Genomic DNA, 25,810 nt, shown 5'->3' on the forward strand with positions numbered 1-25,810 from the left:
TTTTTATAGTCACAGTTTGCCTTTCTTTCTCCTGCACTGTGACCAACTTGAGTGTAGGAATTAACCTGATTTAAGTTGATTTCCATAGCACAGTGAATTTAAAAAACTATATTGGATAGAGGCAAATTATTAATAGAAGAGAGAATATCAAATAAAATAGATGGAAGAGAGGTAGTGATTATTGTCACGTGGTCGTTATACTCTGCTGCGTGGTACTGAAAGTGCCCAAACAACTCAGTTCACTGTCTGTTCAGCTGTTATGTACCGACGTTTGGATTGTGCCACCTGATCAGCACGACCACTGGGGCCATACATGGTGTGTCTGTCCACAGCGTATGGAATGCCTTATCCATTGTCGCAGCAAGCGGTTCACACTTTCTGAGAACCTGAATAGCCTGTAACTATGGCAAACGACTCATAAGCAACATCCAATGGACATGGGTAACATTTGTAAGGTGTTGGACAAGAGCACCCAAACACCAAAGTATTCATCTTCATCCCATCTACGCTGTGTTCCTGAAATGTCAAAAATTAAATGTTTGCTTTAACTTCTTGCACATTTTTATAAATTTGTTATCATAATCACATTACTGTAGATGGAAATGTTTGTTACAATTATTCATAAAATATAGAATATAAAGAGTTGCAGAGAATAACTTTAACACGGTTTTCATGTCTATTGAACTCTTAGTAGATGATTCAGTAAAGCACCCTATGTAATAGACTTTTTCATTATATTGCCATACATTTTTCCCATGAGAAAAACAGTTTTTATTTAACTTTGTATTTACAAATGTTGAGACTTTAAAGGCCTTGTGCTTCATTTTCATTGTCTCATGAATATTAACAGGGTAATTTTTTTTAGCTTATGATACTGGTGGAGCAAAATGGAGATATTTTTAATTAATTGAATGTAACAAGTCACTATTGTCATAAAAATAATTAAATATTCAAGTTCAGAATCTCTGCTTTTACAATTTACTTTGATCAAATTTATAGTTACCTCTTCATATCTCCTCACATGACCATCTACGCAACCTCTGAGCTATGTTTTCTAATATCTGTCACTTACAACTAGAGGAGATAGCAGGTTGATTTTCTGTCATTTTCAGAGTTTCTTATTGTAACTTTATTTCTGTGTTTTAAATGCACTCCTCAGTATTCCTGTGACTGTAAATTCAGCTTCACCCAAAGGTGTTAAACCTGCTTATGAGTCCAGCGTTTCTAGAGAAATGCTGCTTATGAATTAGCCAGCTACTACCTCCTATGCAACAACTCACCCCAATAGGAGGGCAGTGGTGCCTCTTGCAAGGCAGAGAGGGTGTACTGACAGCCTGTCCTGAGTCCCTAGAGGTGAGAAATGCAGAGTAGCAGCGGGAAGTGAGTCTCAGCTAAAGGTTTGATTGTCTCTTCATGTTTATCTTCTGGGAGCTAGTGGGATTACTGTTTGGATTAGGCTGAAGGAACCCCTTATTTCCACTGTCGACACTAAAGGAATTTGTTCTGCCCAAATGCCCCAGTGAAAACCTCCTTGTGTTGAAAATGTGACCGCGTACCAAGCCACCTGGCCTGATTCTGAGAGCTTTATTTTCTGGACACAGTAATGAATTTGAAAGCCTTTCCATTCAGGAGAGTTTGTTATTGTTTAAAATTAACTGCATATAGTTAGTAAAAGTCAATATATTCACGTATACCTTTATTACAAGTGAGTCTCGTTATCCATAATATTATGTATTAGCTTTAAGATAATCTAATAGCTAGCACTATGTGCTATTTCAACTGCTTTACATGTATTAATTCCATAATTCCATGTAATTGGTATTGCTATTACTCTAATTATTCATTAGGGAAAATCTAGGCACAGAAAGATAAGTTGTCCAAGTTCAGTAAACTAGTGAGTGGCACAGCTGAGATTTAAATTCAGGCAACTCATGTGAGAGGCCAGCTCTAAATCATCCACAGCCTCTGTACCACCCTTTCTCTGAGAGCTCTCGGAAGTTCTCTTTTTGATTTGGGGGTATACTGGTAGTTGCTATGGTGAAGTCTTAGATTTTTGTAAGGCATTGTAAAGTGACTACTGTACCTTATAAAATTTATAGTTGTCCATAAGCAGGCAGTTCACCCCCAGCCTGAGACAGTGGTTCTCAAACTCAACTACATGAAAATTACCTGGAGGGCTTTAAAAATGTGGTCCCCACCCTTAGAGTCTCTGAATCAGTAGGTCAGAGTTGGAGCCCAGGGGACAGCATAGTGAGCAGTCACTTCAGGCGGACTTTAATATTGGTGGCCCTGAGAAAAAGCAGGAATCGCCACCACGATGGAGCTCTCGGTCTAGTGACAGAGACAGGTTTCATCATGGATGTGCCTTTTCATTAGTAGAAGCAACTTAATTAAATAAATTAAGATGTCGGAGAAGAGTATATCGCTCTTCAAAATGAGACATTGATGTGAAATATTTTAAAAAACATTTTAAAGTAATGGAAGGCATCAAGTATTCACAAAGTCCAGACCTAACTACTTAAGCTGCTTTGGTGACATTTTTATTATTAGCTTGCCTACATCAGTGTGTGCCATAAGTGGGATCCCCATTCCTCCATAACTGGATATGGTCATGCTTAATTGTTTTCAAAGGATGTTTTGCCTATAACCTAAGGCCTTCAATAATTGTCATGATTAAACAGTAAAAGGATTGTAAAAATATCCACATCCTTATGAGACCAGGCTTTAAATGATTTATTATTAAATCCTCAGGTGAGTCTTAAGAATCTTTAAGGAAGAAATATTTATTTTCCAAGCAGCCTTAACATAATGAAAACATCAAAAAGATGTTTGTATTTTAATTATTAAAGGTGAATTTGGCATAGTCACCATTTTTGAGGATGACATTGAGGAAGTTTTTCCAGAGGCAGGAACTACAATAAAGAAAGCCAGCTGCATCAGGGACTGACTGCACCTGCTCTACCGGGTAGCTGGGTATATGTAAGGGGAATAGAGGGTGAAAGCCTGCGAGGGTAAGGAGGCACCAGAATGTGAAATACATCAATGCTAGACAAAAGGGACACTTACTGGTTATTAAGGAGTTTTCATCAGGGTATTGGGAATGAGAGAACTAGAGTTTAGAAAGATGACATGTCAGTGGTATGTACTGTGAGTACCCAACACAATGCCCGGTGCTCATGAGGCATTTAGTGACATGTTATTGAGTCAATATTGAGCTGAATGCAGAAGTGAGTCTAGGAGCGGGCACACCAGTTAGGAGGCATTTGTTACTAAGTGGCTGGAGGAGGACCAGAAATAGACTGGCAACTTTTGAAATCACAATAGAAAATAAAAGTGTAGGAGTGCCCAAGGGGGAAGCATTAACAACTGATTGAATTGTGTGTTGGGAGGGAAGGGAGGAAAAAAATAAGAAAAATTAAATTCCAGGGTTTTGAGCTTGTGCATGGTTTTGGTACCATTAACAGAAATAGAGTTATCCAGGAACAGAGTTGGTCTGCCTGGAAAATGACAGATTTATTTTGGGGTTTAATGTTTGTTTGATTTACTTGGAGAAAATCCTAAAACAGGTGTTTAGAATGAAGTTGGAAGATTGAGGGTGCTGCGCTGCATAGAGAGCAGGAGGCAAACACATGGCCCGTGGGCCGAATCTGGCCCTCCACCTTGTTTCTACCCGGTGGCAGCGCCAAGCTCCTAGTTAAGGAGTAGTTACATTTATACAGTCCTAAAATGACATTCGGCCCTTTGAAGGCAACCTCGAGGCTGAGGTGGCTGCCCAGTGACAATGAGTTTGACACCCCTGGCATGGAGAGAGTAAGTGGAATAGATGGACACCACCACCACCATGTGACACTGAAATGCACACCACTGGCCATCTGTGACTCACACGGCCATGCCTAGTGACAAGGGAAGTTAGTGGTGCCATTTTGAATTAAAATAGATATTTAAGGGACAGACCACTTCCTATAGTGGTGCATGTTTCTTTTTCTTCCATTTCTGTTTCCATCAAAACAGTTTACAAGGTTCCCTGATGGGTATGGCTTGGTTGGTTGGAGTGGTGTCCAGTAAATGGAAGGGTTGTGGGTTCGATTCCTGGTCGGGGCACGTGCACAGGTTGTGAGTTCAGTCCCCACCCAGTCCAAGCGCACAAGAGGCAACTGGTCGATGTTTCTCTCACATTGACATTTCTCTTCTCCTCTCTCTCTCTCCTTTTCCCCTTCTCTAAAATCAGTAAGCCTGACCTCAAGTGAGGATTTAAAAAAAAAAGAAACAGTTTATAAGGCGATAGCTTACCTAGGCGCACCACTGTGCAGGACCCTTAGGAAGAAAAGAACTGAACTTTGAATTTCCAAATAAGTCTATTCCGTATTAACACCTTTACCAGGATATTTTATTTTTGTACCATACATTGGTTACCTACTCTCCATGTATTTGTTTTTAATGTTGTTATTGCTGTGACTGCTGCTACTTTCCCCAGAATTGATGTATTTAATTAAAATGTTGTAGCTGTTTCAGCTTAATATCTGCGTACTTAGTATACATTCGTTTATTTTGTTGGGATTTTGGTTTTTGAAAAAATGATAAAGTTGTCTTTTTTCCACAAATGGACTCACGTTTTTTCTTCTGTTTTATATTTAATGTTGCAATAGCTTTGAAGTTTTCTTCTCTGAGTTCATAATACACAAGCTATATTTTTATATTTTTGATTTAAGAAAAGTATGTTAAACTCAGATCTCCTGTGTTTGTTACTATCATTAGTGCTGTTAAGAGGTAGGGTGCTGAATTTCAGAAGTAGGTGTGATTATTTTCTATCTCAATTTTCCCAGTAGGAATTCAGCCTAAACCAATGTTTTTACATAAAGGCAGCTTTCAAGAATCTCTTCAACTTAAATATGATTATCTTGAAGAAGAAAATACAAAAAAGCTATTTTAATATTTCCAGTAGATCTTAGCTCTTCTTTTCTTAGGAGCATTAACCCAGATTTGGGAAATGTACAGAAATCTTGAAAGTACATTTTCTAATATTTTTTATTTTTTATTATTTAAAAAAATGTATATTTTTCCATTACCATTTATTCCCCTTATATCCCCCTCACTCCTGCAATCACCACGCTGCTGTCCAAGTCCATGAGTCCTTTTTCTCTTTTGCTAGATTCCTCCACCCCCAAATCCATCCCCCACATAGCTGACATTCTGCTCTCTATCCGAGTCTGTCTCTATTTTCCTTATTAGTTGTTTGTTCATTAAATTCCACATTGAAGTGAAACCATATGATATTTGTCTTTCTCTGACTGACTTATTTCACTTAGCATTATGTTCTCCAGGTCCATCCATGCTGTCGCAAAGGGTAAAATTTTCTTATTTTTCTACAGTTGAGTATATTCCAATTGCGTAAATGTCCCATAGTTGTTTTATCCACTTATCTATTGATGGACACTTGAGCTGCTTCCATATCTTGGCTATTGTAAACAAGGCTGCAATGAACATAGGGGTGCTTATGTTCTTTTGAATTAGTGTTTTTGGTTCCTTTGGGTAAATACCCAGAAGTGGAATCACTGGGTCAAAAGGCAGATCCATTTTTAATTTTTTGAAAGCTCCATATTGCTTTCCACAGTGGCTGCACCAGTCTGCATTCCCACCAACAGTGCTAAAGGGTTTCCCTTTCTCTACATCCTCGCCAGCAAGTATTGTTTATTCATTTATTGATGGTAGCCATTCTGACAGGTGTGAGGTGATATCACATTGTGGTTTTAATTTGCATTTATCTGATGAGCAGTGACTCTCCCAACCTGGTCTGATAGCTGAAGCTAAGAAGGGTTGGGACTGGTTAGTACTTGAATGGAAGATGTAATATTTTTAGAACAGTTTTCTTAGTTTTAAATCTGCCATAGTTGAACTAGTACTTATTGAGAGGCTACTATTTGCAGAGAGTTATTCGGGCAATTGACAAGTATTCTGTGCCCATGAGGAGTTTATGTTAGTAAATAAAAAATTTAAGTTATTATGTGTGGAATATTTCTACTTCATCATGTGGACATTTGAGAAGGAATAAAGCTGTTTGAGGTAATTCAGGGAGCAGTTGAGCCCATAACCATGTGCTGTGGGAAGAGTGGAGGATTTATGCTATGAATTCTAGTCTCATGAGAACCTCTGCTCCCCAAAGCTTAGAAAAAAACATCTTCCAAATTGACCTCCAACTTAATTTAATAAACTTATTAATTAACTTTGAAAATATTTTGTGTGTCTATTTTTAGAGAGAGGGGAGAGGAAGGAGAAATAAAGGACAGAAACACTGATCTGTTGCCTCTCACATGCACCCCAACCAGGGACCAAGCCTGCAGCCCTTGCATGGGAATTGAACTGGTGACCTTTTGCTTTGTGGGACTGTGCCCAATCAACTGAGCCACACTGGTCAGGGCTCATTAATTTTTAAATATATTCATTGAGCATTTCCCATGTGCCAACTGCTGTTCGAGATGCCGCCTTCTCAAAGAAGCCTCCCCTGACTTCATCCCACACCCTTATAGCTTGTTTTTCTTTTCTTGTCTAGCTCTTCTCACAGGTTATCATTAAAGACCATATAGGAGATTATTTTATTAAGTAGGCTGCATGTGGTTAGGGGCATCGTCTCTTGGCTTGCTCAGTACTCTCAGCGCTCCCAATGACTAAACCAGTAATAAATAAGAACAGAAATGCTATCATATTTTTTTTGTTTCCCCCACAACATAGGATATTTTTTACTTCCTTAATAAATATTTATTAAATGAATTGATAAATAGTGTGAAGATAAATAAACCACATTATCTATAAATCTAACATGAGTAAAACACATTTGCATAAGCAGTTATATTCTCTGGTAAACCAATATGATACTCAAGATCAGTAGTTCTGAGTTCAACTGGCCACTGTCTCTTTGAACAGCTAATTAAACATTCCAAGCTATAACTTCTTTAGATATAAAATGGCAACAAAAAGAGAGTGACCTTTTAGGATTATTGTGAGGATTATATTATGGTTGTTTAGTCACATATTGGTCACAAAGCAAGTGATTCGTAAATTTAAATTCTTACTCATTCAACAAATATATATTGAGAGTTATAGCTGAGAGTTTTAACTATCAGCATCCTTTTCACCTGTTTCCAGAGCATGAGGATTATTAGCTAAGCATATTCCATCTCAGACATAGCCTTTTTCTGTATGATTCTATATATTCCATATAAAAATGCATGTAGGTTTTTGGCCATATTTTCCAACTTCCCATTCCACTAGGTGTGGCCCCATGATTCACAAATGGCCAAAGGCATATAAGCAGAAGTGCAGTTGGTGGTGTGGGGGAACAGCACCTACCTGCTTTTTCTCCCCTTATTCTTCCTCCATCTTGCCACTGGAACCAGATGCTACCATTTCGAATCATGAGATCAGTGTTACATATAGTAGCAACAAGGTAGAAAGTCAGGGGGACCCTGATCTACTGGCTTCTTTAGCCTAGTCACATGTTTGTGCAAGGGAGAAGCCAACTTCATTATTTAAGCCAATGTTCATTTAGTTTTTTAATCACTCACAGATGAACCAAATCATACATTAGACAAATCTGCAAATAGCATGTTCAGTATTATAACCAAGGCAGAATGTATTAGTGCCACAGTAATTTTAAGTGTACATGTAAGTGAAAGGCCATTTAAAATGAGGTTTAAAGGGCAGATAAGTTTCCAGATTATTGCAATAGATAAAAGGGACCTTTAGGTGAACACACATAGCAAAAGAATCACCTTTTTTGTCCAGCCTCACCAGGCCCCTCATAATGCCCAGGCATAGTGAGCTGGCCACTTTGGCTCTCTCTCTTGCTTGCCTCCAGGTCTAGGGTTGCCATTCACTCCTGGTATGTAAGCTTGGGCAAGCCACTTGAATTTTTTAGGCCTAGATTTCCTGTTTCCAGTCAGTATAATTTATACTTGCTCTTTATGTCCATGATAAGGCATTTGCCCTTGTATTTATCATTTATAAATGATAAAAGTCTGCTTTATATTACAGTTATTTGTTTTTGTGTCTTTTCCTCTCTAGATTACATAGGATAAGTACGAAGATCTTTTATGTCTTTAAATTTTTCACTGTATCTATCATCACATTTGTAGATTTAAAGGCATGCAAGAAATATTGGATGAATTAAAGATATTTAATGATGATATAGAGGCATAATCACACTAGAGTTATAGATGTAATTTTTTATATGAATAAATCTGGTTAGTGATTAGCTTTGGATTGTTAAGAATAACTTGTTTTCTAAATTCAGGTCACACTCTAGTGACATTACAAAAATAAATGATACTATCTAATTTAAAAATAGTCTTCACAGTTTAGAAAGTATATTATACTATATAGTTAGGGGAAGTGGAAATAAAACTTTATAAACAATATCACTGGTAAATTATTTTTAAAAAATGCCTTAATTGCTAACATCTGTTCAGCAAAATTATATATTTTATTTTGTCCTTTAAAAATATCAAATAATTTAAATTTTGCTATTCAAAACCATTTAGTATGGTGAAACTGTGAACACATGGAAAACTATTATTTTTCTACTTGATTAAGGAGTAGATGCTGGACAACAAGGCTATGCGGGTAGAATTTTTTTTTTTTGTGGTTGGTTTTGCTCTTTGCATTTTCTCCTCCTAACTTTCAAAGGAGCAGAGATGACCAAAATTTCCTCATCATCTTCCCATGTGGGTTCTTACAGAAGAACAGAATCGTCCAATTTATTTCTTAGGGTTCATACAAACAGCAAATGAAATAATCTATCATGTATGATATACAAAAGTACTTTGAAAAGTAAAGGTTAATTAAAGAACTAGCGATCTAACACACCTGATCAGTGTGAATTTAAGAAACAATTTGTTCTTTTTGTTGTTTTCCTACATTTGTATATAAAAGATAAACATTTTTCTCTTTCTTGGAAAGATTGGTAATGAGAGCAAACATTTATTGGATGCATAAGGATGCCAGGAGTCTGAGAGAACATCAGCTTTAACACTCAGACCCCTCTGGGACTTGATAGCATCTCATTACAATTGTATGGATGAAGGATCTCCGGCCTACAAAGGTTGAGGAACTTGCCCATGGCAGTGTCGGGAAGCAGAGTGGCACAAGGAGGTTACCAGCTTGGGGTTTCAGAAAATAAATATGCTCTTAAGTGCAGTGATCTCCTCCCCACTCCCCCCCAAAAAAACAACAGAACTTCTGTTGTTCCTTCTACTCCACCTTGGTGGAAGCCGACACATTTGAGCCTTAGTGGTCCTTATGGCTGAGCAGCACCTAGAAAAGAGCAGCCTGTCTGGACACCCTGAAGTTAGGCAGTGCAGGACTCCCAATTTTAGGTTCTTCTCGTTGTGTCTCAAGGTCCCAAACTCAGCAAGCCTAGTCCCAGATGTTAGTTTGTTGTGAAAAACTCTGACTTCAATTTTCAGGACTTACTTGCTTGTAAAGGTATTTGACATGTTGAAACAGCTTAGGAAATTTTACCTTCCATATTGTATTCAAAAATAATTAGATATGTAAATGTAGTATTCATAATATCCATAAAAATACAATGCAAATCACAAATTAATCCTTACTATAGAAATGTATAAATAGGTGGAAAGATTAAAATATGTTACTTGATTTTCTAGGGAGAATTCAATGTAGACTGTAGTGAATCTTTTGTGTCAGGTAACATTTTAAAATACTATGGCACTATCTTCAGCGTGTATTCAATTTTGGAGTCATGTTAAAAAAAACAAACAAACAGTTTCTACATGTCTGGAATTAGATCATCTGGTTAGCCCAGTTAATATCATTCCTAGCTGCTACCTTTAGGGCTAGAGTAGCAATTTAATAATAAGGACAAATAACCAAGGACTGTTTATTTATGCAAATTTTATTTTATTTGTGCAAAATTTGTGAAACTTGAAATTCTATAAAAAAGCCATAAAAGTCTGTTTTGCTATTTTTCAGAGCATATTCTGACATATTCCAATTTGCAACTTAATTTCTAAAATATATTTGTTTAATTTTATTTTTGAACACAGATGTAAGATTGTATTTACTTAGATTAAAATAAAGCCGGAAGAACACAAAAGATATAGAAAGCTAAGTTATTACTTGGTAATAGCTATTGCATCTGTGTCCTAGATGTTTGAACTCCATCTATTTAGCCTTCTTATTGCTCTTTTTGATTAATTTATTCATATGGCACAATACTAGAAAATAATATCCTAGAAAATTTGCCGCCTTTAGTGCTACAGCATATGTTTGCTTTGCAGATTTCTTTTTTTCTTCAGTCCATAAAAATGAAGAGTATCACAGAATTCTGCTTTCCAGAGCATCTTTTAAGTTTTTATTATTTGGTGTTTGCGTCTGTCTTGCTGTTTAATTGATTCCATGTCAGCATTTAAAATTTCAGGACACCTGATGCCACTACCAATAATAACCTCATAAAGTGGAAAGGTGTAGAGTGGTCTCAACATAACTTGGAAACTATTCTGTTGTTATTTACATGCTAATTTTTCTGAAATGATACAGAAAAATTGGAGACACAGAAGCAAATGCATTCTATCTTCTGGCTAATCCTTCACTGTCTTGGACAGAGACATGAGCAGAAGGGAATGTCTGTTAAAGTAATTGGATATCCCAGTTTTACTTTTCTGAGGCACTTGGCACTGTTCTCAGTCACACTTTCTTTGAAGTCCAGTCTGTGAGATGATTGGAACAGAGGAGAGTGTTCAGGTGGGCCCTGAAGCGAAATTCCGCCCCTCATTTCTGGACCATCTATTAGAAGTAATGCACCTCTCCAGACATCTGTCTTTAAATTGTTTTAATTAATAAAACAACATTTCTCAGCAGTCCATATTTATCTATTTATTTACTTTCCTCTCTCTCTCTCTCTCTCTCTCTCTGTCTCTCCCTTCCTTTCCTTTCTTTTCTTCTCTTCTTTTTCTTTTTTTCTGCAGAACAGGTTTGTGATAACTCTTTTGATATTTGCCTTTCTATGTCCACTTTCTACCCTCCTAAGAGCCATTGCTTGTCAACACTGGTCACCTACAGGAAGTTAAGAAAGTTGGATCCTTGGCCCACAGCCTCCAACCTTCACAATGTACCCACTGCCCTTCTGCTTGTGCATCAAGGATATTTTTTTTCTTTTAGGTAGCATGCCAGGCTTCCTTAAAAATATAACTTAGCAAAAAGACCTTATTTTTATTATTTCTAGTTTATTTTAATCGAGGTTAACATTCTATGTATGTACTGACATCATTTTCTCTTTTTATTCCTCTTGTTTCTTCTATCTGTGCATGTTTTCTCCATTTTTCTCCTTCCTTCCTGCCTCTCTCTCTTTTCTTCCCTTCCTCTATTCTTCCTCCATCCCTTCTTCCTTCCATCTTTTACTGAATATACTCAGATTGTCAGGCTTTGTACAAACAATGACTCCTTTAATTCCTGCCCTACTCAGACAAAGTAACCAGGAAGAACACAATAATTAATCTGAAATTCAGAGTGTATAAATTAAAATCTATACCTCAAACCATAAATTATTGTTTATGAGGATTTTAGACTGCCTTAGTATATGCGGTTCCATCTAACTTAATAAACAGGTTGAAGTCTTTAAACAAAATGCCCATAGTTTAGTTCATTCCTGAACATGACTCTATGAGAGCTGGATCATATGAACAAGCCAAATCACTACAAGTACAATATAGCAAAAGCCCTTCAGAAACAGGCGGAAGTTCAGAGGAAACTTCCAGGCCGACTCTGGAAACAACCCACAGACTATACCCATGACGGTAAATGCTTCTGTTACTTGCGGTTCAGAGAATGAGGTGTTTCACTTGGGAAGTGCTACCAGCTGCAGGGAGGCATGAAGTGATTACAGGTTTTATGTCTATTCACATGTGTTCTTTTCCCATATTTTTTCAAAGAAGACAGTTAATTGAACACACGTCACAGGCTGACCAGCATGCAGAAGAGTGGAGGACAGTTTCGAAGCCCTCTTATCCGGAGTGTCAGAACTAGTTAATTCAGAAAAACTGATAAAAAGAAAAAAGGCATTTAAATTCTGTTTCATGTTTCTTGGATGAACCATATCCATAAAACATTATCGGTACTTCAATTTTTATTTCTCTGCTTAACCATAATGGTGAAGTTATTCAAGAATAGAATCTGGATATTAATCATGTTTCCTAATAATATCGATTGTTTTCAGCACTTTGCCTTTTGGAAGCTTTTCAAAGCTCTTATATGTTTCTGAGGCAAAAACACTCTCAGAGTCAAATTTCAGAAATTATGTTTAATTAAATTACATGATTAAAATAACAAACATAACTTGAAAAAAAACAGATTAGGGAACACACTTTCTGGTGGTTAGTGTGCCGCTCCTTTGGCAAAAGCAAGGAGAGTGGGCCTCACAGAGGACAGTTCCAGGTTTGGGTGTATGGAATAGAGAGTGTGTTTAACAGTGGGAAGGAAGAGTTTTCGTTCATTCGGGTGTTGGTGAGATGGAGTTTGCTTAAGAGAAATTCTATTATAGCAACTAGGACCAGTCATATGAAATCTCTGAGAACTGTGCAGAGTTGGTCTGAGTTACTTTTTTCAGGTTGAAGCTCCTCAGAGGCCTTCCTTCTTAGATACTGTCCCAGCACACAGGTCTCCACAAACAATGTTAAAAGATGCATTTAATAAAATACATTATATTAATTAGAAAGAACTAATATTTATATTAATGAAAGAACTGGGGAATTCCAGTTCCCTGTCATTTTTAAGTGGAAGCTTTTGGTGAAAAGGTTCTTGCATTGTTTAACCCTCTAAGTCCATAATTCAACTATTGAAAACTTCCTGGGAAGCTCAAGTTATTTCTCATATCACATAAAACAGATGGTTACCTACTTGTTTGTCCTGAGGTTTATTTGTATTGCCAGCTCCAACCAAAAGCCATTCTAGAGGATTGTCTTCAACTGGAACACGTAAAAACATAGTTGAATGACGCTGATGATGAAGAATAGTGTGGATAGAAAAACTCATTTAAAAATTTAAAAGTTTAAATGCTACCAGTGTAAAAGCATTATCTGGAAATTTGAAATACCTGTGCTTACATACTTCCAGACCCCTGGCATTAGGAAAAAGAGCTAATTAAATGCACGTTTTTTGCATCACCACCAGAGGTAGAATGTTAGAATGTAAAATAAATCTTTGTTAAAATACAAGTATCACAAATGACAACTTACAATTTTTAGGTGCTTTAATTTTCTCTAATTGCACATTACTTCATAATAATTTCATGAAAATTACTGATTTTCATTCAACAGAAGGACAGTTTTTTAATTTTATTTTCCTAGTATAGTTCATAGTCAACATTATTTTACATTAGTTTCAGGTGTACAGCATACTGGTTAGATAATCATGCACTTAACAAAGGGCTTCCCCTGAAATTTCCGGTGCCATTCTTTCTTTGACTATGCAGAACCATTTGAGTTTAATTTAGTCCCATCTGTGTAATTTTTCCTTTTTTTTTTTTTTTTGGTCTGAGCGGACATATTGGTAAAAATATTGCCATGAGAGGAGTCTGAGATTTTACTGCTTATGTTTTCTTCTATGACTTTTATGGTTTCACAACTTAAATTTAAGTATTTTATCCATTTTCAGTTTATTCTTGTATATGGTTTAAGTTGGTAGCCTTTTTTTTTTTTTTTGCACCTGCCTGTCCAATTTTCCCATCACCATTTTTTGAACAAGCTGTTTTCACTCCACTGTATGTTCTTGTGTCCTTTGTCAAATATTAATTGACCATAAAAGTGTGGGTTTATTTCTGGGCTCTCTATTCTGTTTCATGGATCTCTATGCCTGTTCTTATTCCAGTACCATGTTGTTCTGATTGCAATAGCCTTGTACTATTCCACTTATTTGTAACTTCCTCAATTTATTTCTTTAATGTTCTATGATTTTCCAAGTTCAGGCTTTTACCTCTATGGGTAAATTTATCCCTAGGTACCTTTTTGATGTCATTGCAATAGTGAATGGGATTTTTTAAATTCTTTTTCTGATAGTTTATTATTGGTGTATAAAAATGCCACTGATTTCTGAATATTAATTTTGTATTCTACTATTTTCAAATTCATTCATTAGTTCTAGTAGTTTTTGGTAGAATCTTTAGGGTTTCCTATGTTTAATATCATGTTATATGTGAATAATGACAGCTTTACTTGATTCTTTCCAATTTGGATGTTTCCCTTTTATTTCTTCTTCTTATCTGAATCCTGTGGCAAGGACTTCTAATTACTGTGCTGTATGAAAGTGGTGAAAGCAGACAGTCTGTCTTGTTCCTGATCTCAGAGAAATACTTTCAGTTTTTGCCCACTGAGTATGATGTTGGCTGTCAGTTTGTCATATACAGCCTTTATTATGTTGAAGTATGACCCCTCTCTTCCTACTTTGCTGAGAGTTTTTTAACATATATGGGTTCTGGATTTTATCAAATGCTTTTTCTGCATCTATTGATATGATCATGTGATTTTTATCTTTCCTTTTGTTTGTGCAATATATCACCTTTATGGATTTGTGAATATTGTACCAATCTTGCTTCCCTGGAATAAATCCCACTTGATCATGGTGTATGATCTTTTTAATGCTTTGCTGGATCCAGTTTGCTAATATTTTTTTGAGGATTCTACCATCTATGTTCATCAGAGATATTGGCATATAATTTTTTTGGTAGTATCTTTATCTGGTTTTGGAATTAGTATAATGCTGGCCTGATAAAAAAAAGTTCAGTCTTCCCTTTTCTTGAAGTTTTTGAAATAGTTTGAGAATAGTTGTTATTTCTTCTACAAATGTTTGGTAAAATTCACTTGTGAATCCATCCAGTCCAGGGGTTTTTTTTGTTGGGAGTTTTTTTCATTATTGCTTCAATTTCATTAGCTGTAATCAGTCTATTCAGATTTTTCACTTCTTCCTGATTCAGCTTTGGAAGATTGTATGTTTATAGAAATTTATCTATTTCACTCAGGTTGTTGTGAAATTTTTGGCGTATAGTTGTTCATAGTATTTTCTTACAATCTTTTCTACTCTGTGATGTCAGTTGTTACTTCTCTTTTGGTTCTGATTTTGTTTATTTGGGTTCTCTCTCTCTCTCTGTCTCTCTCTTCCTGTCTCTCTTTCAGAGTCTGTTTAAAGGTTCTTCAATCTGGTTCATCTTTTCAAAGAACCAGCTGTTGGTTTCACTGATTTTTTTGTATTGTGTTTTAGTCTCTATATCATTTATTGGAAAGACAGTTGTGATGTTCAAGAGAAATACTCATTTCCTGAAATTGAAATGTGGTTGCAGATCGAATGTTCTTTTCTTAAGAAATGTGCTTCTTTTTCAGTTTAAGCATTCATGTGTACATACCTAATATACAGTAACAGCAAATTTCTCAAGGAATGTTTAACAATTCTAGTGATATAATATTTATATCCATCTCATAATGTCTAGTAGACTTTTTATTATTTAATCTTTTAATTTGATACTTTTATTATTTATATAATAATCCATAACCTTCAATACGAAAAAATAAAAATTAGTACATCAGAAGTCTGTATTCACTAATACTTAGTACTCAATTTAACAAATTGCGTGTGTTTTGTGTAAATTATTAAAACATTGGCATGCATTATAATTGCTATAGATTATCATTATTATTTAAGTTCTACATATTTACATAGTACTTCAATGTAATATGCTGTCTAATCTTCAAATCCACATTTTTGTATATCAACTCACAAACTAGTGCTGGTGTACACACCTCAGTTATTATGAAGGAGATAACCACTATGTTAGATCTCAACATGATTTTCCTAAGAATAAGTTATAAATTAAGCATTTATTTTTCTTACTGATTTATCTTGTTAAATTATTTAAATAAGGAAACCATTAGACTGGGTTGGCTTTAATGCCTTAACAACCTACTTAAGCAAACCAAAACCTAAGCCTGTAATGTCTCAAGGTTAAGAAATAAAAACCTAAGGACAACCACAAACAGCCAAGTAGGTTTTTCCAAATAATACAAGCAATGAAGCTATGGCTAACCAAGTACACCCTGGCTTTGCTTTCACCTCTTTTCCCTAAATATCTCTCCTCTAGCTCCTGTTGCTAGAGCATTCCTAACCACTTTTTGGTTTGGTGCTGCCTCATTCAAATCAATTTTGCTCAAATCTTAAAATTTTTGATATACCCCAATTTATATATTAACAATATTTAATTGGCAAATCTTTCTTAGAATTTCTTTGAAATCAAATTCTTCCTCTTCCACTTCCCAAGTATTACAAAATTTAAATAACAGAATGATTTTCAGTTAAATATAATAAGGCAATTACTTCCAACAGACTGTGTTTCTTTGCATTTTATGTTTGTGGAGGGTTTTTGTTTTGTTTTGTTTTGTTTTGTTTAATATAGTAGTAACAGCTACCAGTCAGACCCACCCTTGAATGCCCTACTTATGCATATCACAACTTCTGGTAACAAGCTTGAGGTAGAGAAAAACTATTAACAATTCATAGAGCTACCCTTAAAGCTAATTGCTTATTTAATACTATCTTTTGCTTAAATAACAACTATAAATAATTTTAAGTATATCATTATATAAGTATGTTAGAAATGTTTTGTACACTGAATTCTATAGTAGGGAATGAGTCCCCGAAGATACTTTTGTATGTAACAGTACTACCATACCAGAAGGCCATACTTCAATCATTTTCCTGGGAAATAGAGGAGAAATAGGAGGAATCAATGATCCCTTCCCTCACCTAGGATGTCATTTGTCAGCCCTGAAATAAAGATGAACCTCATTATTTCATGGTATTGTTATTCATTTCCTACCGTCCTTCTTTCTCATTTCTCTTCCTTTATAAAGACACCCAAACTACTTGAGCTGATGTGTAACCTTCATTCCACCTTCCCTGTGTTGATTTAGAAAAGTGAATTAATAAAAAGTGCATGATGTTATGGTGTACATGTGTGGTTTTAAATTTACATAAAGGGTATTGTGTATATTTCATTCTGTTCTTTTTACACAGTCTTATGTTTTTTAGGTAGATATATGTAAATCTAGTTCACTGCTTCTAACTCTTAGAAACAATGCCTATATGTATTATGCAAGAGCACACAAGCATGCACACACATATATGTTTTATATTTGAAATCTCAAAGAAAAGCACGTGGGAGATGGTGAGTTAAGAGCTGACCTAACCTCTTCCTACTTCAATATCATGTTTAGTTCAAAGAACAACTGACATACTGACGAGTCATACCTGAATATAAGGCAGATATTTTCTTGAAAATAAATAAAGTAATCCTACCATATTAAGGGAAACTGCTAATAGTAATTGTTGCTAGTGATAACATTTGAAATTTCAAGTGAAAGTTAGAATTTTGGAAAAATGGAACTGCCAGTGTGAGCTTGAGAGTTGCAATACTTAAAGATTTTTTTTCTGATGAAATTGGCAATGATATTACTGAATGTGACTTTTCAATATTATGTAATGAAATGTCATCATTTGGAGAATCTGCATAGCTCAGTGAGCTTATATTTTTCAAATGACCAAACATAATGTTACAAAACCACACACGAGTGAAAGATCTATACAAAGTGCACAATGAACCAATGAATTTAACATAATGAATATGAAGAATTCACTGATAAATTTTAGTTTGCACAGTGAAGTTAAAATTTAAGAAGTCATCACTTGTCAAGTTTTTTCTCACTTGTCAAGTTTTTAAAAGAATGTGCACATTATCTGAATAGATTATTAAAATACTCCTCCTTTTTCCAACTATGTAAAGCTGGATTTTCTCTATACACCTCAGCCAAAAAATATTTTGCTATAGACTGAATACAGAAACAAATATGAGGACTTACATGTCTTCTCTTAAGCCAGAAAAAAAGATTTTCAAAAGTGTAAAACAACCTCTTTTTGGTAAATTTTTAATTTTAGACTACATAATTTTTAATAAAAATATGGTTTTATGTTAAAACGTAATTGGTTTATTATTGTTATGTTTTAATAAAATAATAAACATTTCTAAAACTTGTCAGTATTAATTTCTAATTATGTATATACATACATATACATATATATACATATATACATATACATATCTCCCATAATGCCTTGTGTGATTATTTGCTCTTTGGAGCTTTTAATAATGTTATTAAAGGAGTCTTGAGACCTAAAATTATGAGAACTACCGTACTAATAAGTCCCTGCCAGTTTTTTGATGTCACACTTATCTTCTCCCAGCCTGTCACCTTTCTATGAACTTTACCTGTGATGATGCAGTTGGTTCACTAGAAATATTTAATTATTTTTGGAGCCAAAGCAATTTTTGCTTCATATTTTGTGTTTTACTGACCTTACAATAACAGCTTCTTCAACTATGAGGTCACAAAAATACATTTCCACATGTCTTTTCTATTCATGAATAGCATTACTTTTCACATTTGGTCTTCAGTACATTCTAATACAAGTTCATTTCTCTATCTATAGAGACTCAATTTCCCCAATCACATGTACTAAATAATCTATCCTCTCCTTACTGACTTGTAATGCTGCCTCAGGTATGAATGTATTTAATATATTTTCTCAAGTAAGATAAAAAGGATGTCACACACAACATACTAGAATAATATTGCTCTTCCATAGCCATGTGGTAATTTACCTAACATACTAAAATGAAGTATATTTCTTAGGTTATTTATTTCAAGTCCCACAGTTAAAATTCTAAAATCAATCTGGAAAATAAAAATAGATCAATGTTAAGAGTAATAAGTAAAATTTACTTTTATGGGGGACATTCTCTTTTTGAGCCTCCAAAAAAATATGGAACATATAATGTGTATGTGTAAGTAATTTTGATGTCTGTGAATTAAAATGAGAAGAGCAAAATTGGATCTCAGCATTATTGGTTTTAAACAAAAGGGACTATAGACCCAGAATTCAGAAGCAAAAATGTTGTTTATAAGGTCTGCATCGCGAGAGTGAAAGAGAGGCATGCCCGCCAGTCAGGGCCTGAGGGCTACCCAACCCCAGTTTTTCAACTCATCAAAATACCAGGTTTTTAAAATTTTTTATGTTTATTTTTCATTCATAAGTGAGACTGAGAATTGTCGTGTGAACACCAGCTGGGGAGGAACCTCATGATATTCAGAGAAGGAAGGTGAAACTAGGAGACTGAGCATGGAGAGGAAGGTAGACCTTCCCACATTGGCATACTTTCAAAAGCCTGAAAGGGTGCTGCCTACATGCAGGATTCAGGATTGCCCTTAACACAATAACATGTGTAACATGTATAAATTGAAGGAAATAAAGCACTGTAGACCTTTTCATAAGTCATAGCGTTTGTCTAGGATGGGAACATTGTAAGGATAGCTTTCTTAGTTCCAATTTTAACTTTTTGACTATCTTATAGGAAGGTAGGCAGGTAGGTAGACAGATAAACTGATTACACAGGGGCTGATTTCTAATTGCGCATCTTCTACCATTTCAAATGTTATCTCTCAGAATAATATTGGAAGGTGAAAACCCCTAATCACTTACATGAATCTGAAGATTTTCTGGTATTCTCTGGAAAATGGTCTCTGAATTGTTAATATTATAAGGTATTTATTTTTTTATTTGTAATTGGAGAGGAAAACTTTATAATAATGTTTCAAGAACATTGAAAGAGTATCTTTCTAAAAATATAAGATTTTGCATACAGCATAAAGGCATTTTAAAGTGAATAAAACAATTTTTAATGTTTCCCATATGAGAAGAAAATATTTTTATTTTAGCATTTAATTGTTATACATTAGGTACCAAAATGAGCTCCCCCTGTTTAAATATAAGAAGAATATTAACAAATTTATTAGACGCTTTTACTCTTACAGCAAACTGTCGTGGGGTCATTAAAAATGGGGAGAAAATATGAAGATAAAATACCACTTAGAAAGAAAGTCTCCATGTGATGAAATGAAGAGAAAAGCAAGCATTTGATGAAAAACCCTCTACAACCTATAATGGAGATGATAAGGAAACAATAATGTAAAGATCCAGAAACTGAAGGCGCTTCTGTTTATTTGGGGGGGGGTGGGTTGTCAATATTTTTGCCTTTACCTTTTCTTATTCTAGTACTGAAAGATCTCAGGAAGATTTTCATATTTTTATTTTAAACAAATGTGTAGAAACCTAAGGCATTTGAGACACAGGGACAATTATATTGACCTGAGAGTGCCATTGGATTGTCACTGAGGCTGTTCTGGCAATACGATGCTCCCATTTTTCGGTTTACCGGGTCACATCTTCATGTCATAACCCACCAGTGTTTTCCATGCTTAATACCCTTGGGGCACATTGTCCTTCTCAAAGTTTGTACACAAATATTTCTTTCCTTAAAAAAGAAAGCCATTAGTGTTCCATTAAAGAAAGAGTTTGAAACTAAACTTAGTATATTTTTTAATTTCATTTGAAAAAAGTACAAGAAAATTATCTTAATGTATTATTTTAAACATATAATAATAAATAAAAATGTTCTATTGCCAAAATGGATAGTGTCAATATTGTATCCAGAAAGCAATGTGATAACCTTTGATTATTTTGTTTTCTCAGATAAATTTACAAAAAAAAATGAGAGTCACGGGTGTGATTACCCAAGGAGCCAAAAGGATCGGAAGCCCAGAATATATAAAATCCTACAAAATTGCCTATAGTAATGATGGGAAGACTTGGGCAATGTACAAAGTGAAAGGCACCAATGAAGACATGGTAAGAATGATATAACATACATAATTTAAAAGTCAAATTGCATTAATAATCATTGATACAAATGAATAATCAATCTTCAGCAGAAGCTTCAGTTTGCTGAAAATAAATGTATGATTTCTTAAAATTGGATGAGTGGGGTGAAAGAGGTAAGGAATTTCTCTAAGTTATAAATGTATCTTGGCCGCCATGTAAGACTTTCTCTGGTTTTAATTGGTGGTATTATAAACACTTTATCACAGGTTAATAATATGTGTATAACAATTGTTTTATTTTAACAATAGTCAGTTTTCAATTTAATTTTATTGTTTTGACAGATTAACACTCTCTATAATCAAATAACTATAGACCAAAACTATTATTTGTAAAGGAAAAAGTATTATTTTAAAAGCAAAGCACCAAGTGATAGAAAGGATCTGTACCTTTACATACTTAACACTGGAAGAAAAATTTTGTTACTTAGCAGAATAAAATATTTTAAAGAAAATAAATATTCAATGTCCCTTGACATTTATATTATAGTCTCATAGTCCCAATTTTTTATTAATGTTTTCTTAAGATTTTTTTAAAAAATCATGATTTCAGCTCATTCCATTTAAAACCAAGTCCTTAGACCATATTCTAACAAATAGTAAAAGATTTTTAAAATCATCTTCTTAAATGAATTTAAAGTTATCTGATTACCAGGTTATATAAAAGGTAAAATAAGAATGAGATTTAAAGGAATTAAAAATAACATTTTAACCCTTAATTTTTAGAGGAAAGTATAGTTTTTTTACTGGCTATATACATATAGAATTAGCAGTCTCTTATCCAATGATCTGGGACTTACTAATGAGGAAGTAATCTTAGGAATCAGACCCTAAAGCATCATAAGTCTGATCATCGCTTTAGGGAGACTGAGCAAACAGGAAGCACTAGGAAAGGCTAGTTCCTAAAAATATATATTTATACTTATATTTATATGTCAACTTAATGTGGACAGACCCACATTAAGTTGAAAGGCTTTAAGTGCCCATTTCTCAAAAAATGAGAGAGTCATTCTTCTGGCTTTGAAGGTTTGAAGGACTGGCCTTAAAATTGGCAATACGTTCATACGTAGAATACAGACTCTATACTGCGGGCCACAGCAGTTTGTAACTTTAAGTATTTTATCTAAAGATTTTATATATTTGGCTGATGACAAGATGCTCCTTAAATGCTCCAGACCCCCAAATTGTTTAATCCAATTTTAGAAAGATTATGCTCAGTAAGACATAGGATCAATATATAAAAATAGGTAAAGAGCTATTAAAATTAATAATTACAACTGAATATTATGTCTCTACACAGGTGTTCCGTGGGAATGTTGATAACAACACACCTTATGCTAACTCTTTTACACCCCCCATAAAAGCTCAGTATATAAGACTCTATCCCCAAGTTTGTCGCAGACACTGTACTTTGAGAATGGAGCTTCTTGGATGTGAACTGTCTGGTGAGTCTCGTATTACCTAGTTCAGTATTTTCTTTAAAAAATTTGTAGAGTATTAATAACTTGCATTTGTCCAATTTTTTGCTACAAAATGTCTAGCACATGGTTTAGTGAGAAACTCTGTGTGTGTATGTGTGTGTGTGTAGGATAAACAAGTTCTTAAAAACACTGCCGAAGACAACACTGTAGGAAGGAGCAGTGTATTTCTCTGAGTGGTCAGTGAGAGTACAACATGCCCTGGCTGGTGTGACTCAGTGGACTGGTCGCTGGCCTGAGGGCCGAAGTGTCGTTGGTTTGATGGCCAGCCAGGGCACGTGTGAGGCAACCACACACTGATGTTTCTCTCCCTCTCTCCTTCCTTTTCTCTCTCTCTAAAAATAAATAAATTAAATCTTCAAAAAATAAAAGTACAACAAAATCTCACCGGAAGCTTTTGGCTTATTTAAATGTGTCTTGTTTTTAGCAGTACCTATGATTTATGTTTTGTGACAAAATTTCAGTAAAAACAGTACTCCCTGACTTCATAAATTGCAGTTATATTTAGGCTAAATAGAATAGAAAAGAAAGCTTTATCTTTGTCTACCTACTGCAAGAACTTAGTTTTTTTTTTTATAATGAAACAATCCTTCAGAATTAAGATTGCTACTATAAATTCATTCTTGGATCATTCTTATCAACCATCTTGCTTATTGTACAAACAGTGGTTTACCCAACTCAAAGATAATCTATCAGGGCTCAGAATTAAATAATCCTTGTCTTACAAGAGCATCAGTGTTAGATACAAAGATGAAGACTTAATGTGTGGATCTCTTAGTGGTCCCATTTCAATACAGCTAGATTCTGAACTAAACAGAAAAATACTGTCTAGGCATTTCATTGTTATAGTTTTGGTAGTTGTTTTTATAACTTTAGCATCAACATTTACAAACTATCTTTTCTGATGTGGACCGAAATTATTTTGTTCAAAAAACTGTGTTTTTGAAAAATAAAAATTCACGTGTGCCCCACTTTTTAGCATAACTTTCAAATACAATAGACTTTTAATAATCTTACAATAATGCTATTCAGTTCAAAATAAGAGGGCACATTCTTGCAAGAGGACAACTGAGAACTATTTATTCATTCTAATATTTAACCAATATTCAAGAGGTTGCATATTGGTTAAAATGTATACTTCATGTCTGTCTCTCTTCTTAGATTTATTTGTGATACTGAAAAAATGATTTTTAAGCAAATAAAAAGTTACTATTAAAAAACAAAGTTTTTTAATAGTAAAAATGTAATGAACCCATTACATTGAAAAGAATTAGACACAGGTAGATGAGTGAATCTGTTTCAAGAATCACATTTCATATTATGTATGGGTGTCTTCTATGAAACAGCCAGCATATGTTTTTAGTATTATTAATTATCCTAATGGGAATGTTTTCCTAATTTTGATAAATCAAGCCGGCTTATTGACTACCAGTAAATCTGAGCAGAATTATTGCTGTGCAGTGTCTATATTGCATCTCAGTGTATCACCGCAGGCCAGTGCCAACCCTGAGTCGTTCGTCATAAAGCAATCAAGAAGAAGCCACAATATGATGAGGTTTGCTGCAAGCTCCGTGGTTTTTAGTTGCTTAACATCACCTTCCCCAATTTTTCAGGTGTTTGATTCATGAAGGTCAGTCTCTCGTACAAAGCAGAGTTACACCCCTAGGGTGTGGATGTATTTTACTTTCAAGTTTGACAAGCGCATACACCGGACACTTCACAGATTTTATGTTCTCAAAAAGAAGCCGTACCCCTCTCCCAACCCCACAAATTGATTTTGAACTTTCTTGCAGAGAATAGTATCACTCGATAGATGCTTTTAAAAGCTAGGGCACCTCACAATAGAAATAATCAATTTCATTGTCAATATTTCATTTTGTACAGGTGCTGTCCATGCTGGTTAAAGAGTTAATTAATTTATATGTATGAAATCATATGGATGAGAAGGGAGATTTGTGAGGCAAATTGGAAGAGATTAGTTATTACCTTTAGAAATAAACAGTAACATAACATACCAAACTATTTCTCACAACCCAGTGCAATTCTATGAAGCCCACTGTTGCCTTATTGTATTCAATAAACTGTTACAAGAGCTCTCAGCCTGCCTAGAAGATCAGCAGATAATCTTTTCCCAGACACTTAAAAAGAAAATCCCCTAAATTCTCTGAGAGAGATGTGATTTAAGATGTTTAGAATGAAGTGGATCATGACCATAACTATGGGGGAAATTCATTCATTTTTTGAACAAATTACTCAGAACTTCCTCTAGGCTAAGTACTAGGAATAGAGTGGCTATGAAATGAAGTTTAAGAATTAGAAATGTTCAAAGTAAAGGCACCCTTTTTCTATGCAATATTTGAAATACTGTTATATCACAAGAGGGAAAAAGAACAACCGCCTTTCTGTTTCCCTTGTATCTCTGCAGCAAGTGAAACAAAGTTTAACAAAGACTCCAGTAGTAGGGCAAGGTGAGAGTGGGCACTTGTTGGAAGCGATATAAGAACAAGTCGGAAATTTATTATATAGACAATACACGTTATCTTAGAACTGCCTAAAGATAAATGGCATGGTATTGAGATTTTAGAGCTTTCTACAGTCTTTGAGATTTGTCATAAAATTTTTCTTTTCTTTTCTTTCTTTATTTTTGTAATCTTTATTGTATTTTTCATCACCTTTTAGTGCCTTTATGCCTCTCCCCCAGCAATCACCACACTGTTGTCCATGTCCATGAGTCCCTTTTCTTTTTTGCTCAATCCCTCTATCCGCTAACCTTCCCCCACTAGCCGACATCCTGTTCTCCACCTATGAATCTGTACCCATTTTCCTTGTTAGTTTAGTTTGTTCATTAGATTCCACATATGAGTAAAATCGTGTGGTATTTGTCATTCTCTGACTTGCTTATTTCACTTAGCATAAAGAAATTTTTCTCCTCCAGAATTTGTATTTAAGAGTTATCATGGGACCTAGAGTATATGTCTCCTACCCCTAAAACCCAACAAAATTTGTATTAAGGCATGACCAGCTAACCCTCCATGACCATTTTTGTCATGTTTGCATTAGATAAGCATTTCCCAGAAGGTGGAATTAAAGGTAGACATGGAGGAGCCTCAGGAAGGAAGAACTAGTCTAGACTAAGACAGAAAGTAATTAATTGTTGTTAAGAATTATTTTTAATAAAAATTCTAAGCCACATTTTTAGAACCTTGACTTAAAATGGCTTAGTTTTAGAAACTATAGCCAGTGTTCAAACATTCTTTAGTACTCCCTGGCAGGCTGATCTGAAGTCTTACCAGTGTTATCTGTTGGAATGAGCTTTACAGAAATCATAAAAACAGCTGACATACTAGCTATATGCAGGCACTGTTTCACTTCATATGTATTAACTAATTTCTTAAAACATTTCTGTAAGGTAGGTTCTACTTTATTACTATTTTAAAGATTTGAAATCTGAGATACCACGTGGTTAAATAATGGGTACAAGCCCACACAAAGAGTAAGTGGGGGCAGAGA

The 25,810-nt window shown here is 34.7% G+C and overlaps 1 protein-coding gene across 2 annotated transcripts in view; it reads left to right on the forward strand.

Moving 5' to 3' along the window:
• The window catches only part of EDIL3 (EGF like repeats and discoidin domains 3), a 376,589-nt gene that overhangs the window by 261,239 nt on the left and 89,540 nt on the right, over window positions 1–25,810 (forward strand). For both annotated transcript variants that reach the window (XM_024563551.4, XM_024563552.4), the window contains 2 exons: window positions 20,638–20,793; window positions 22,123–22,267. In XM_024563551.4, coding sequence (XP_024419319.1) covers window positions 20,638–20,793; window positions 22,123–22,267 — 301 coding nt within the window. The remainder of the gene's footprint in view (window positions 1–20,637; window positions 20,794–22,122; window positions 22,268–25,810) is intronic.

Source organism: Desmodus rotundus, chromosome 1 (assembly GCF_022682495.2).
Source record: "Desmodus rotundus isolate HL8 chromosome 1, HLdesRot8A.1, whole genome shotgun sequence".
Lineage (NCBI taxonomy): Eukaryota > Metazoa > Chordata > Mammalia > Chiroptera > Phyllostomidae > Desmodus > Desmodus rotundus.